The sequence below is a fragment of the Limulus polyphemus genome, unplaced genomic scaffold (assembly GCF_000517525.1).
Source record: "Limulus polyphemus unplaced genomic scaffold, Limulus_polyphemus-2.1.2 Scaffold4174, whole genome shotgun sequence".
Classification (NCBI taxonomy): Eukaryota; Metazoa; Arthropoda; class Merostomata; order Xiphosura; family Limulidae; genus Limulus; species Limulus polyphemus.
In genome coordinates this window covers 51015-67265 of record NW_013669784.1, presented here as the reverse complement: position 1 = coordinate 67265, position 16251 = coordinate 51015, and the positions used below count along the sequence as shown (strand labels likewise).

Below are 16251 nucleotides of genomic sequence, written 5' to 3'. Positions count from 1 at the left end.
ATTTAGTATTTCTGTATCAATTACAACAAAAAATCTTCTTCGGGAATTAAAACTTTATTTTTTCTCTCACATACTTCAAGTTCACATTTTTACTTCACTGCGATTCCAAATGAATGGTATTTTGGTAAGCACAAGGAACATAAAAAAAAAACCAAAATAACTCTCTCTTTTGGTGTCATTTTTCATTATACAAAATACTTTTGATATCAGAATCTCAAAAACCAAGTTTAGTTGTTCAAGAAAATACTGAAAAAATTCCAAAGGGAGAAACCTGAGAACAGTGAAAGAACACGAGTTTGAATTTTCTTCAAATCCTGTTACCCAGTCATATATGCATGTAAGTATATTCAATGTGTGTTTGTGCATGTCAGAAACAATGTACTTAATGTAAGAATAGCATTACTTACCTCTGTTCTGTGTCTTTTATCGCAAAAGTTATATGACTTAAGATTAAATTTCACAAAAAGTCTCGCAAGTTTATAGCAGTAGCCATGGAACTACATCAAAGGTTAAAAACACATAATATACAATAATAACAAATTTAGCAATGATACAGTACCGATGAAAGTTGCAAAACAAGATAAAGAACCTCATAAGTGTACAAGTTTGTATAAAAACAATGTTATATACAATACAGATGACACCTTACATATGTTATTAAACAGCCTATATTCATTTCCCCTGAACATCTGGCCTCTTCTGTGTACACATAGAAACTGTTTCTTATAAATATAGGTGAATTTCTACTATATTATTTGATCTAAAAATTTTGTTAAAAGTTTAAAACTTTTTAAAAGGTAATTAAGGTGATGAAATTAATAAAAAACAATCTGAAGACAATTTATTTAGTAATCTTTTTATACAGTCCTTTATTTTACGAACTTAAACAGTGTAATTCTAAAACTAAAGGAATAAAACTTTTTTTTATGGTTGATCATTTGTAACGAAAGGTTTAAGAGATATTCTTTAATTTAAAAAAAAACTTGTTTAAATTCTAGAATATGTCAATGTAAGTACCAATTAAAATCACTATCGAAGTTAGTTTTGAAGAAGAAGTGTTGAAGTTGGTCAATTTTTGTCAGATATGTTGAATTTATTTTCCACTTGTAAATATGCCATTAGGACCCGTTTGCACAGTACATAGAATTTAATAAGGTTCAAATGTCTAATATGATATAGAAATTCTTCTTATACCATTGATCTATTAGGATCACCTCCTATTCTGTCAACTACCTGGAAAAAAAAAATTATAGTTCAATTTCAGTACCACTTTAGTTTCATACGAAGACTGCTTCTAGAACATAAAAAAGATTTTTTCTGATTTTTTATCAAACAAATAACCCTTACATAAGTGAAGTTTCTTTCAACAAAATATTCACAATTTTTAATTTTTCTTTTTTTTTAAATTAAAAAACTGGTTGAGTCTTTAGATTAATCAAAGAAGGTGCTAACCTCTAGAAGACTGCTTCTAGAACATAAAAAATATTTTTTTCTGATTTTTTATCAAACAAATAACCCTTACATAAGTGAAGTTTCTTTCAACAAAATATTCACAATTTTTAATTTTTATTTTTTTTAAATTAAAAAACTGGTTGAGTCTTTAGATTAATCAAAGAAGATGCTAACCTCCTATTATTATGCTTTTTGCTAAAATGATACAGAAATGTGTGTTTGTTTCACCTGTTGCATTTTTTTGTAGTTTTAGAAACATTTGTTACAATTATTTGAAACACTAATAGCGAATATATATATATATATATATACTTACTCCTGAACAAGTTACCAGTCTCAAACTTCAGTAAAGTATGGTTAAAAAGCCATACAAGCAAACTATGATACAATCTTCTACTTTTTACAACAAATCTAAATAAGATGCTTAATTTTTCAAAATTACAAATATATTGGACGTAATCACACAAACCAGTTGTGCCGATTTTAGGTTCTGAATTTTGCTACTGACCTACAAAAATCACTTCACTTCAAAGTCCATATACATGTAGGGATGGATCCAAAATTTTGAGTAGGAGGGGGTCCAAATAAAACAAAAAGTAAATAAAAGAATAAGACGGAAGGCATCTTACTTATAATAAAAAAATTATTATTTTGTTTTTAAGGTTAACTTATTATTACTTGGGTTATTTTTTTTGTTTTTTTATTTATAAAATTTCTTTATCTAGATATTAAAAGAAATTTTAATTATGCTTTGCCCGAGCACGGTGGGGTCCAGACCCCCTGGATCCGAGCCTGACATGAGCAGAGAGTTCAAGCAGTGAAATTAAAAGGCATTATACATTAAATAAAATAATTAATAATATTACATTTGCAGAAATTCCAAAAAAAATTGACTACATGGTTCAACATGTAACATTTTCTAATCGACACATGAGCTGCAAGTTTTTGTGTTGCATGCCATGGGTTCGCTACTTCCGATATAAAATATTAAAAAGGGTTAATCAGATTTTGTAAGAATATTTTTATATGTTAGTACAATGATGTGTTGCCACAGGTGCAAACTGTGGTATCACTCATATGTTTAGCATATAAATGTTTGTGTCATGTTGAAATGACAATAAGTAATGTGTAATGTCACTATGGGTGGAGAGGTGTATATATAATGTGTAATGTCACTATGGATGGGGAGGTGTATATATCACGGCCCTTTCTAAGGAAGGATATTCATATAGCATGATTGTTAAATGATATATAGCCAAATGACACCACATTTCAAAAAAAGGGAGCTTCCACAGAAATGTAAAAACTGGCAGAGCATTTAGGGCAATAGACAGTTTCAAAATCACAAATCAAGCCGATCTGGAACAACAGATAGTTATGAATGAAAATGACTGTGATGGAGGGGAGATAGTTAACAAGAACCACCTGACCTAAAAAATCATTGTGATGGAGAGGAGCTAGTAAACAAGAACCACCTGACCCAAAAAAATCATTGTGATGGAGGGGAGCTAGTAAATAAGAACCACCTGACCTAAAAAATCATTGTGATGGAGGGGAGCTAGTAAACAAGAACCACCTGATCTAAAAAATCATTGTGATGGAGTGGAGCAGGTAAACGAGAGCCACCTGACCTAAAAGTGAAAGTCCCAATTCAGTCTTCCTAAAATAACACTAACTTAATTTAAGAAAATGCATCTCAAAAGAGACGTTAAATTTTTACAAGTCTAGTATTGTAAAGATTGGCATACACAAAGTAAATCCAATATATATTTCACTGTGATTATTCTTAGGTCCTGATATCGAGCATCTGAGATGTAAATAAAAAAATTTTACAACACGAAGAAAGATGATGCATCAACACTATCAATTCCCTCAACACTCCTAAACACCTCAATCAGATCCCCCTCTAACTCCTCTTTTTTCAAGAGAAAATAATTCCAGATGTATTAACCTATACTCGTATAATAACCTTTACATCCCAGGTTACATACCAGTAACCATCCTCTGAATCCTTTCCAACAATTGAATGTCCTTTCTAAGGTAAGGATTCCAAGACTAAACACAATACTCCAAATGCGGCCTAACCAATGATCAATACAATAACATTATAATTTCTTTAGACTTGTATTCAGTATTTCAGTAGATAGAACCTACAATCTTTTTTGCTCTTCACTAGCAACAGCAAATTGCTCGGGTGATTTAAGAAACTGATTAACCAGAACACCAAGATCGTTTTGTTTCCATAACACTGTTAAAATTATTCTCATCAAAATTATACTCATAATTCAAGTTGTGATAACCTAGGTGGATTATCTTGCATTTATAATAATTATAACCCATCTGCTATTTGCTCACCCAACTCACAAAATAATCTAAGTCCTGTAAAACAGCAGTATCCTTCTCATAGCTAGCAACATCCAAAACTTTAACATCATCAGAAAAGTTAAATAATTCATTGATCATTCCTTTATCTATGTCCCTGATGTAAACTAACAATAGTAAAGGTCCTAACATGGAGCCCTGAGGTACCCCCCTTGTGACTTTAATCCAGCTTGACTGAACTCCATATATAATAACCTTCTGCTTTCTTCCATCCAGACAGTTTTCTATCCAAGAAGCCAACCTATCCCCCACACCTACGGAGATAGCTATTTTAACAAGCCTTTAATGTAGTACCTTGTCAAATGATCTCTGAAAATCCAGATACATCAAATCCACACCCATACCCTCATCTACATAAGCAGTAACTTCTTCAAAGAATGTCCACACCCATACCCTCATCTACATAAGCAGTAACTTCTTCAAAAAATGTCCACACCCATACCCTCATCTACATAAGCAGCAACTTCTTCAAAAAATGTCCACACCCATACCCTCATCTACATAAGCAGTAACTTCTTCAAAGAATGTCCACACCCATACCCTCATCTACATAAGCAGTAACTTCTTCAAAGAAAGTCGAAATATCACTAATGCAAACATTTCAACTTGTAAAACCACACTGATTTTATAAAAAGATTTTAAGCTTTGTTAAATAACTTTTCAAAGTATCTTTTATCAGACTTTCAAAAACTTTTCAATGATGTAAGACTAACCCCGTGTTAAGTCCTTTATTAAAAAAAAACCTTTAATGAATTAGTTATAACTTTAGATGTATTATTACATAACCAATGAATTATGAAAATTCTCTGCTTTGGCACTCTGCATCTTCAATAATACAAGATGCTTAAATAACCTTTTGACTCATTAATTTCAAAGTTCTATGAATGAAGTATAGTTGAAACAAGCAATAATGTTTTCAACACGACATTTGTCACTCCCACCTTCAACAGATTTGTTTGAGATTTATAGCCTACATGTAAATGTTACATATACATGTGTATAGTCATTAGAAAGAGGTCATTTTGTATTATAATCTAACAACAGCTATTTTGAAATTGGTACAGAGTACATGTAACTGACTGTAGTATTGTTGACTGCTTGATCAACTATAGCACTTACAGTTGTTTCTTACCTAAATATGTTATAGTTAGAGATACAGTTTAAATTGTACTTAGGTCCTACTATTATATTTTAGTTAATTATGTATTAGTTATGGTTTAAAATATATAATTAAAAGATTTAAACATTATTTAAATATACATCATACTTTGCTTTACTCAAGGCTTACGATATTACATGCTGAATGACAATTTTGTCGAAGGGTTGTGCATGTCTCCCAAAGACACTATAATATGCCTCAAGGGTAACGTTGATAAATAATAGGTGGTAAAGGACAAGAAAGGAAAATAAAACATTAAAATTTACAACACTTGAAAAGGAAACGACCTAATATTATGAATATAACAAAAGGAAAATATTTTAAGATATTCTACAAAAAATTAATAGGTATGTATTTTTTTCTATTTCCTAATTTTAATTATTTCATTGCATTGTAGGTTCATGATAATAGCTAGAGAAAATGAAAAACAAAATATAAACATTTATCTTAAAAACTTTTGATATCTTTTTTTTAGGAGGTTCTAGAGATTATGCAAATAAAATGTGAAAACTATACGACAAAGAAAAATATTTTTATACTTAAAATAAAAATCATCTTGCACTGAATTGGTAATTATTTTGAATTAGTTTGTTTGTTTGTTTGGAATTAAGCACAAAGCTACACAATGGGCTATCTGTGCTCTGCCCACCATGAGTATAGAAACCGGTTTCTAGCATTGTAAGTCCGCAGACATACCGCTGTGCCACGTGGGGGGGGGGGGGGGGCTATTTTGAATTAGAGTAACTACAAAAGAAAATAACATTTTTAGGAAAACAATTATAATAATGTCATTCTTTGTGTACAAGATACTTACGATCTTTAACAAAATCTTATCAGTTTCTGAGAGGATACGTTAAGAAATCTCGGAGTTACTATACGTATTACCGTACAAGTGACATTCGCGACTCGATTTCTGCAAATTGCACGAGCCCACCGTGAAAGGGTTAATGTGATTCAGTGTGGTTTGTAAGTGGTCCTTTGCAAACTCATATAGCTGAGTTAACTAAACATCTCTTTTGACAGCATGGAGATGATTAGACTGTAAGTTAAGATACACGTTCGTGTGTGTTGGTTTCCTGTAAAATGTAGTAGGAAAGTGAAATACTTCTCCAAGTACAAGAACTACATTGTTTATTTGTCTATTTTAAACTACACAATAGGCTATTGAGCTCTGTCCACCATGGGGAAAGAACCCTGGATTTTAGTACTGTAAACCTGCTGCTAACCCAGTTGGGGATGAGAACAACTAAAAAGGGTAGAGTCTGTTTTCTTTCAATCGAAACTTTAAGTTCATGTTGTTGTGTATAGAGGAGAGTTGAGATAGTAAGTCTGTGACTGTTTTTTTAGCCATGTTGCCAGATTGTGAAGGTATTGCCAACATAATATCTACAGTATTTTTATAAGAGAAGGTGAAGTCAGGAATTTGAAGTTTTTAATGTCCTTTTTAGTGAAAGGCAGTGAGACTATCAAACCCATTGCTAAAACATCAGTCTGTTCAAAGCAAGAAACTTGAAAGTTATAATTTTCCTATTTATTTTGCATATAGAGGGTAGCACTGAATGAGAATAATGTTCCATGTTGGAATTGGAAATAGAAACTATTGTTGCAGTAAGTTATTAATTCCATAAGTGTGTTTGGTCAAAGATAAGAATGGATAGTGTTTTATCAAATTCTAGTTTGGTAACAAACGAATGGTCTGAAAATGGAATATTGGAAAACAGGTCATTCACGTAAAAACTAACAAGCAGATCACTTGAATCTATATGTATCTTCTTGAAAGAAATTAGAAATTCTTCAGAATTAGTAGCACAGCCGTTGACTTTTTATATTACTTGTGAAAAAAAGGGTAAAAAAATTTGGTGACATCCTTTTTGTTTTGCCTTGTGTCATACATAAAAATTAGATATGCACACAGTTTTTGGCAAGGATATTTGGAATGTTCTTTATTTGCTTTCAGACTAGATGAGTGCAGCACTTCGAACAATTGGTCATTGTTAAATAAAAGTAAAAACAATATCTCAGCAAATAGAAAAGATAGGAGGTTCTCATCTTATATTCTACCTTGTCAATATCGGTAACTTGGGTTCCTAATTCGTACAAAACTATAAAATTAGTATTTTGACATCACAAACATCTAATTTGAACAAGTGCTGCATTCGACGTACCACATGACACAAAAATTAATATTTAGATGTATTTTTTTAATATTTACTTTTAAATTAAGAAATTAAATAATATATAATATGAAAATTTGAATTATAATCTACAGTTTGATACCAAACTTAATGACATAAAGTCATAAAACAGCATTTCAATACAATTTTGTATGCGAGACAACAAATGCGATGACATAGCCTTTGGCTCATGTGGAAAGGATTACTATTTTTCCACAACCAAGATGACAGTACTTGCCACCTTCAACATGTGTGTCTGACTAATTAAATAATTAAAGTAACTCGTATTTCAGGGGAGAGAGAAAAAGAAGTTGGAACACTTCCTAAAGGCAAAGTTTAAACCCACTTTGTTTTATTTTTTCAAAAGTTAGGTTTTTTTTTCCTAATTTTTGATATTTTAAGAAATTTTTTAACAAGTTTAAAATGGATCTAATATGACTGATATGAAGGAATAAACTGAATTTGATCAATGTGTAAACGTAAATAATGATTTAAATTTCACAATATTTTTTATATGACTTTGACAAGGATATTCTTCATACTTGAACTTGCTTTATAAGGCAAATTACAAATAACATTGTGTTGTACTTACTGTTTCTTAGCCTAAGCAGAAGTAAGGAAAGGAATTACATACAATAGGTTTTCATGAACAAGTAAAGGTTCTAATTCTCATTACTTAAACTAGAAAAGGTTCTAATTCTCATTACTTAAACTAGAAAATACACATTCAAGACATACCTTACTTATGTACGGCAATGATAACAAAGTCCCCAGTACTGGAATTCTTCTCAAAAAGTTTACTACTACTGGAAAGAACCCACTAGCCAGAAAAAAGAAATATATATATATATATATAAAATCATGAGCATCTTCGAATGTTACTTTTTTTTATAAAGATTTTCTTTTGTCTACAAATATGTTATTTATCAATAACAATAAATAAACTTTGTAATATTATAATAATATTAACAAGGATACAGATAATACTATTACACAAGGATATAGAGAATACTAATTTCATTGAAAGAGGGTATAAATAATATTAACTTTATTACAGAAGTTCATAAATAACACTAATGTTATTGCACAAGGGAATAGATAACCCTAACTTTATTACACAAGGATATAAGTAACCCTAACTTTATTATACAAGGATATAGAGAAAACTAATTTCATTGAAAAAGGGTATAAATAATATTAACTTTATCACAGAAGAATATATATTATACAAATTTTATGTACACAAGGAAATAGATAACCCTAACTTTATTAAACAAGGATATAAGTAGCCCTAATTTTATTACACAAGGGAATACATAACCCTATCTTTATTAAACAAGGATATAACACTAATGTTATTGCACAAGGAAATAGATATCCCTAACTTTATTAAACAAGGATATAAATAACACTAATGTTATTGCACAAGGAAATATATAACCCTAACTTTATTACACAAAGATATAAATAACACTAATGTTATTGCACAAAGGAATAGACGATACCAATTTTACTACACAAGGGCATAGATAATTCTATTTTTATTACACAAGGGTATTATTACAGAGATAATACTAACTATTACAAAGGGTGTGAACAAAGATTTGTAATAATAAATCCTTGAACAGAGAAGGAAAATCTTGAGAGAGAAACAAGACTTGGCTAATTTTTTGCTGAAGGGATGATAGTTACGTAGCAAATAAAAACTATTCTTTGGGATAGGCAGAAATAAGTTCAAAAAAAAATCGATAAGTGCATTGTATATAGGCAAGACTCCTTAAAGCTCCACAGAAATGTTAGTTTCAACATTTTGAAATTTAGTTTTTTCAAATTATACAAAATAAATTGTTACAAAATGTTTATATACAAAACTCAAAATCTCTCTGTTTGTCCGCTGCATTCAATGCACAGGTCACACTTACCTTATATGAAGGTGCACAAAACGACAATTTTTCGTTGATATACGTGCCTATCATCTGCTAGCCAAACCGGTAATTTTAACATTAACATATACATTATACGAATAAATTCTACACAAAATTAATATTTTTTGGTAAGTTTATGTTAACATTTAATTTAAAACATAGCATTATAGGCCTATTTAATTATAGATCAGTAATTATACATCAACTAATACATCATATATTCAACCACACAAAAGAAATGTATGCAGAATTAGAATGTTCTGTGTAAAAAAGCAAACAGTAGGCCTAGCCTATATAATAAAATTATGCCATCTGTCATAAAATAGACTATATGAAACGAGTAAGGCTTACATTATTATACTTATTGTGTAAAATGAGATTAAAGTCAAGTTAGCAAGTGTATTTTATTCTACTTTTTTTTCTCTGGGTGGCTTGATACCTGGAAATGGATTTTTTTCTTTTGATACATTATAAAGTACATTTTGTTTGTAGTATATTTCATATATCAATGTTGTAATGTGAATGTGATATCACATTTATAAAAATATATTAAATTTACATTTAAGCTAATTCAACATAATATTACATACATATTTACGTTTGAAATTTTAATATTTGAGGAGGGGGGATGGGGGAAATAGAGCTAGGCTTATCCTTTTCGCCAAAACGAGAACTCATACGTGTATAACATAATCTAAGTATTCTTCATAAGGGCCTATTTATCCTTGCCAAATGAAGGAAAAACAAAAAAACATCATTCATAAGGAATCCCTGATTTAAAATAGGTTTATAGATTATTTTCAAAAATCAAACCTAAGGTTGTTTTTTTTTCATACATTCACAAAATATTTTTTATCTATCGAAATATGGAATGAGGAAACGGAGAAAGTAGTTTTTTTTAAAAAAAAACCTGGGTAATGCTGCTAGTTAATTATAAAATATTGTTACAAATCTGTGAAGCAGGATTAAAATTATTATTTTCACATAAATTTTGAAATCTGACATACAGGCATCAATTTGATAGGGTTAAGAAATCAAATCTTTCAAAATGAAATAAGAATAATATTAAGTACAAAGATGTCGTCTGAATGTTTTTATAATAAAATCAAATCCAAGAGCTACCAGGTATATATACTTTCTAATATATACAACTTGTACTTGGCTTCATTAAATTTAAAATGTTTAAATTTAATAAAAATGTTGTATATACATGCATGTACCTGAAAAGCATGATAAATCCATAAGTTTCTACTAATATTCCTGCAATAGGCCAACCAAATAAAACGAGAAAAATTCCACCGAAAAAGGCTGTAGTCCCTTTCAACTTATGCCGCTGAAAGAAAAACCAGAAGGTTCTTTCCAATCCTATAACAAAAGCCAGTCCAGATATGAATAATATCTGAAAAAAAAAAGAAAAATTTATCCAAACAGAAAATTTTTAGAATAAAGTCTATACAACCTAAACAGGTAAAATGTTGTCTAAAACGAATAATAATAATAATATTTTAAATCTGAACACAGAGAAACCAAAAATGTACTGTAGTATAATTTTTCTAATATTTGAAACTCATTTTCACATTTCAAAGTTCCTTATTAAAATCTATCATTATTATTGATAATATGTACAAAGGCTTTAATATAGTTAAGTAGCTTATTTAAAACGTTTCCATGTGTTCTTGTTCTTAATATTTTCCTATAAAAGGAAGTGCTGTTTAAACACATGGACAGGAAATAATTCATTGCTCTGAAAGTTCTTACATTATAATTTTTTTTTAGAATGTAAGCACGTATTAGATAAAATAAAGAAATGTGTAAAAACTTTGTTTTCATCTACGAGTAATTCACACTTTAATATTTAAAATCCACCTTTAAAAATTTGGCAAAGAAACAACAAGTCTTTTAAATGAACACTTTCCCAAAATTATAAAACAGTTTGAAAAATAATAGGTAGGTACAATGTATTGCACTTTTGAATTTAAATGTTAAAGTTTTGTAAAGAAAGCTTCTTATGGGGTTTTGAATTTTACAAACAAGCACCTTTTTTAAATTCCCCATTACTACTTCTATCTAGATTCAGTGAAAAATATTTCTAACATCATTAATGCTGTGAAGGGGGGGAAAAAAAAGACTGATTTGTAGTACCAACAACTGTTAAAAAATTCAAGCACACAGATATCGTACTAGTGTACCCAAATGTATTACTTAATCCTCTTCATGCCAAGTGACGTATAAGGCCTCACCTAAATGTCTAACAGCATGAAAACTACCGAATACAAAAATTGATATATATACAAACAACATGATGCATATATGGGCATCTTTTTTTTTTTATTTCTCACTTAAAACTTAAATTTGGAGAGAACAGTAAGCATACCTCAGTTAAATAACTTTCTGAACAAAGGTTATTTCACTTACATTTCCAATAGCCAGAAGTCCTTTATCAAAAATAAACAGCACACCCAGAAATATGAAAGCTACCCCAAAACCTGTTAGTCCAACACCAATTTCTGTGGAAGATAGCAAGAATAATGAAGATGAAATGTTTGCATGTTGTAAAGGAAGTATTTAGAAATGTAGCTTTTCATCTACATTTCTTTACAAATATTATTCTACTTAAAGCACTTAAAATCTTTTATGTATTTATGTAAAAAAACTAATAAAATCTATATATTTAACAGAGGCTGATAAATACTATTAATAGGTTAAAATCTCCAGTTTATATTCCTGTGAAAATTATTCAAAATCTGACCAGATTCACAATTATTTTTATATATAACTTGGTTTCTCTCCCCCACCACCACCAAACACTTTTACTGTACTTAACTTCATATTCTTTATGTTCTCTAAGTGAGAAAGTAAAACCAAAGCTAAATTGGTAATGATAGTTTTTTCTTTATTTAACTTCTTTGAAATTTAGGAAAAAACAACAAAATTTAAAACTGGTTTCATATGGTGAAATACTCAATCAAAAAAGTTTACAAGTAAATAAAGTTATTTCTGTTACCTCCTTAAAAAAAAAAAAGAAGAGAGAAATGGTGCATTTTCTTTCCTTATAAAAACTAATATGTAATCTCTCCCTATTTAACTTCAGTCTTCACCATCTCACCCAGAATTCAACATGGATGACAGATGTGATATAATTAACAGAAATGAAGAAATATTTTTTTTCACTTACGCTAAACACTGGTCTCACAGCAGCATAAACTTCTCACCTACTGTCTCTTACAAGTTACAGTGTTACACTTCACTACATTGGTAACATAATATCAAAAGAAGGAAAGAGATATTTTTGATTTACCTAGGCTGCTCTATTTACTAAATTAAACCCTTAGGGTAAAAAAAGCCTCAAAGCCAGCCCTTATCAATCAGATATTTATCAAGCTTTCCCATATACTCCCTCAAGTTAATTTCATCTACCACATCTGAAGGCAACCATTCCAGAGAGCAAAAGATGGCTCCCACCATTCCAATATTTATACTTGTCCCCCTTGTCTCACCATTAAATATGAAAAAAAGATGATACATCAACGCCATCAATTCCTTTAACAATCTTAAACACCTCAATCAGATCTCCTCTAACTTCTTTTTTCATGAGAAACCAAGTTCAGAGATCTTAACTTATCCTCGTATGACAACCTTTCCATCCTGGGTAGCCCTCTTCTAAGCTCTTTCCAACAATTCAATTCCATTTCTAAGGAAAGGAGCCCAAGACTGAACACACTACTCCAAATGTAGCCTACCCAATGACATTATAACTTCTTTACACTTGTTATTCAATATCTCTGTAAATACAATCTAAAATCCCATTTGCCTTGCCACTAGTAAACAGCTTATTGCCTGGATAGATTAAGATACTGATGAACCAGAAGATTGTTACAGTTATTCTCATCAAAACTGTACTCATAATTCAAATTATGCTATCCAATATGCATTACTTTGCATTTATTATAATTAAAAGTCATCTGCCATTTATTCACCCAACTCAACAAATAATCCAAATCCTTTTGTACAGCACAAGCATCCTCCTCTCAACCAACAACACCCAAAACTTTAAATAACTTATTAATAATTCTATCATCTACATCACTGATGTACATAAAAAACAGGTCCTAATACTGAGCCCTGAAGATACCCCACTCATGTAATTAATCCAGTTTGACATTAATTCATTTATAACAACCTTCTAATTTCTTCAATCTAGCCCATTTTCTATCCAATTAGGCAACCTATCCCCCACACCTAGAGATGAACAAGCCTTTCTGGTGGCAACTTGTCAAATCAACCAGATACATAAAATCCACACCCATACCCACATTTACATAAATAGTAACCTCTTCAAAGAATGTCAAAAGATTAGTAAGGCAAGATGTTTGCCTAGTGAAATTATGCTGACTTTATAAAAAAAAATTCAAACTTTGTTGCCTTTAATGACTTTTCAAAGCATCTTTTATCGGACTTTCAAAAACTTTTCAATGATGTAAGACTAACAGGCCTACAATTACTGAGATAATTTTTATCATCTCCCTTGAAACGAGGAGTAACATCAGCCAACTTCCAATCTTCTGGCACCCGCCCACTACTTAAGGACTTAGAAAAAATAGGAGCAAGTGGTTCACTTATCCAAGCCTTAACATCTTTCAAAACCTTCCTTGGATAATCACTATCTGGTACAGGAGTCGTATCATTCCTTAAACTTCTACATTTTTTCTTAACAAGCTCAGAATTAATGTGATCATCTTGTTTAATCATATTTTAATGTAGCAACAGTTCAGTATGAGGAATATTGCTTAAATCTTCAATAATAAAAGCTGAAGAAAAAGTTGAATTTAATAACCCAAGCATCACATAATCATCAGATATTAGCCTTCCTGTATCATACCTCAAGGGTCCTACTCCAATCCTAAGTTTTTGCTTACCCTTAATGTATCTAAAGAAATCCTTACTATTAATTTTTACATTTTCAACCAACTTTTTTCATATACTTTTTTTTTCTAATTTCCCATTTCATCAACTCTCTTTATCTTCTATAATCCTCCAAATCTCCCATCATTGCAGTCAATTTAAACTTCTTACATTTATAATGCTTTTTTTTTAAATTTTAGTTTTTGAGAGCCAACCTAGCTTTTTTTACTTGCAGCCACACTTCTATGTCCATGAGGAATACACTTTTCTGTAATACTTAGAAAACTATTTGTAAAATTTTTCCAAATTTAATCAGTATCTCCAAATACTTCAGTTGCCCAACTGACAGCATATAATTCTTGTCAATCCTTCTAAACTTTTCTTTTTTAATTTGGAACCCAGATATTCCCCAATCTTTGTCCTATCAACCATTTCTTTATTAGAAGTTAACAATAAGTCCAAAATAACATTGTTCCTAGTAGGTTTTCTAACCAATTGTTAGAGAAAACCATCCTGAACAGTTTCTAAAAACCCGTTTCCCTCAAGATTTGACTCATAAGAGTCTAATATTTCCCAATTTATATGCCTGAAAATGAAATTAAAATCTCCTTTAATTATAACCTCATCAACAGTTGAATTCTTTACCTCCCTGTAGTCTCTCATTAATTTCATCAGTATCATCTTGTGGTCTGCAAGTTGTAACAAACCCCGATTAAAACTAGAAAAGCCTTCTCCTCTTATATTATAAACATTAACACAAATCCAAATACATTAAATTTAATTACCGAGTATTAGCTTTGATATCCTCAACTTGAATACTCAGTAACGGCTGTAATTAGAAGAGTAACTCTTGGGTACGACTTTTTTACTAACTTCGTACCTATAATTTAGCTTAAATTTTAATATCCTGTGTAAAATCAACTGCACATTAATATTACAAACTGAACATCATAACAAATTAAAATTGTACTTTTGTAGTAAAAAAACCTAGGTATATACTAACTGTAAGTTACAGTGTAACTTGTAAGAGTAAAATTAGGAGACTCTTAAGATTCGAGAGCACCTTACTTTGAAAATCTGTTATTTCGAACATACTATTATATAAAATTCAAATTTTCTTTCATGAAAACTTTAACTATGAATAACTTATAACAGTATCAGCTCAGTTGAAATCATGCTGTAAGTCGCAGTAGACGTTATTTTCATAAACACTTCTCCACGTCACCTTCGTTTACTAGGCTGACATGTTTACAACCGTTGCGCCATCTAAATAATCAACTTTTATACCTTATAAATATTTTTTACATCATTTTTCAAGTCATTTTTTGAAATATATTATTTGGGATTTAAAAGTAAAATAGTGTAACATTTTCCAGCAAAAAAAGTAGCTTGAAAATTTTAGAAGTGGTTAAGTTGTGCAGTGACGTTAATGTTACTGTTTGTTCAGGATAAACTGCCTTATGTATGTTTTATTTAGTATGTTATTGCATAACCTACAAAATATCAAATCACGCACAAACGAACATTTATTCTTGGCATACTTTATTAACATGTTCTATCACTGGGTATGTTTATTAGATTATTTGGTGAAAATAATGCGAAGTCCAAACCATTTGACATAAAGAATTAGTTTATTTTTCCTTATAACGTTTCTACAGGATACGTTTCCGTTAACAAACGTTGTATACCTAAGTTCAAAAACTTAAATTTTTCAACATAAACTTCGCAAATATATGTAGGCGTGACTTCATATACAATGTTTTAATGCAAAATGAGTTACGTACGCTTAACTTAACTTTGTTCGGTAACCAAACACGTAACACACCGAGTAACGAAATAGAAGAATTAATATGATAAGTATTGCCGAATAACTTCCTGAACAAACTGAATTCAGTACTTCACTAATTCTCATATTCATTACTAATATACCCATCTAGATCTTTGTCTAATTTACTTGATCATAACCTCTAACAAACATATCATATAAAACAATGAAAATATAGCTTTTAACAGTATTGTTACGACAGCGGGGGTCACGTGATTCTAGTAACACGTCGTATTCTCGAACGTTCACGTCCTTTCCTGAAGCCTCGAGAGGTTACTAGATATGCGATATTCTTGTATATACAAGACCGGTAAGAAGTGACGGCAACAATGTAATGTAATTGAACTGCAGACAGAGATAGAGACTACTGTTGAGTCGAGCACGTGAGTCGTTCGTTGTGAATTATAGTGAATTAAAGAAACAAGAAGAGAG

General features: G+C 30.4%; 1 protein-coding gene across 1 annotated transcript; it reads right to left on the bottom strand.

Annotated features, from left to right (window-relative positions):
• Positions 1 to 38: 38 nt before the first annotated feature.
• LOC106470712 (vesicle transport protein GOT1B-like) lies at positions 39 to 15253 on the bottom strand. Its single transcript, XM_013931278.2, has 5 exons — positions 15063 to 15253; positions 11508 to 11599; positions 10313 to 10491; positions 7906 to 7987; positions 39 to 1233 (listed from the first exon to the last, which is right to left on the bottom strand). Exons 1-5 carry the CDS (start codon positions 15085 to 15087, stop codon positions 1189 to 1191), a joined length of 423 nt encoding a protein of 140 aa, XP_013786732.1. The 5' UTR covers positions 15088 to 15253; the 3' UTR covers positions 39 to 1188.
• Between the last annotated feature and the right edge of the window lie 998 nt (positions 15254 to 16251).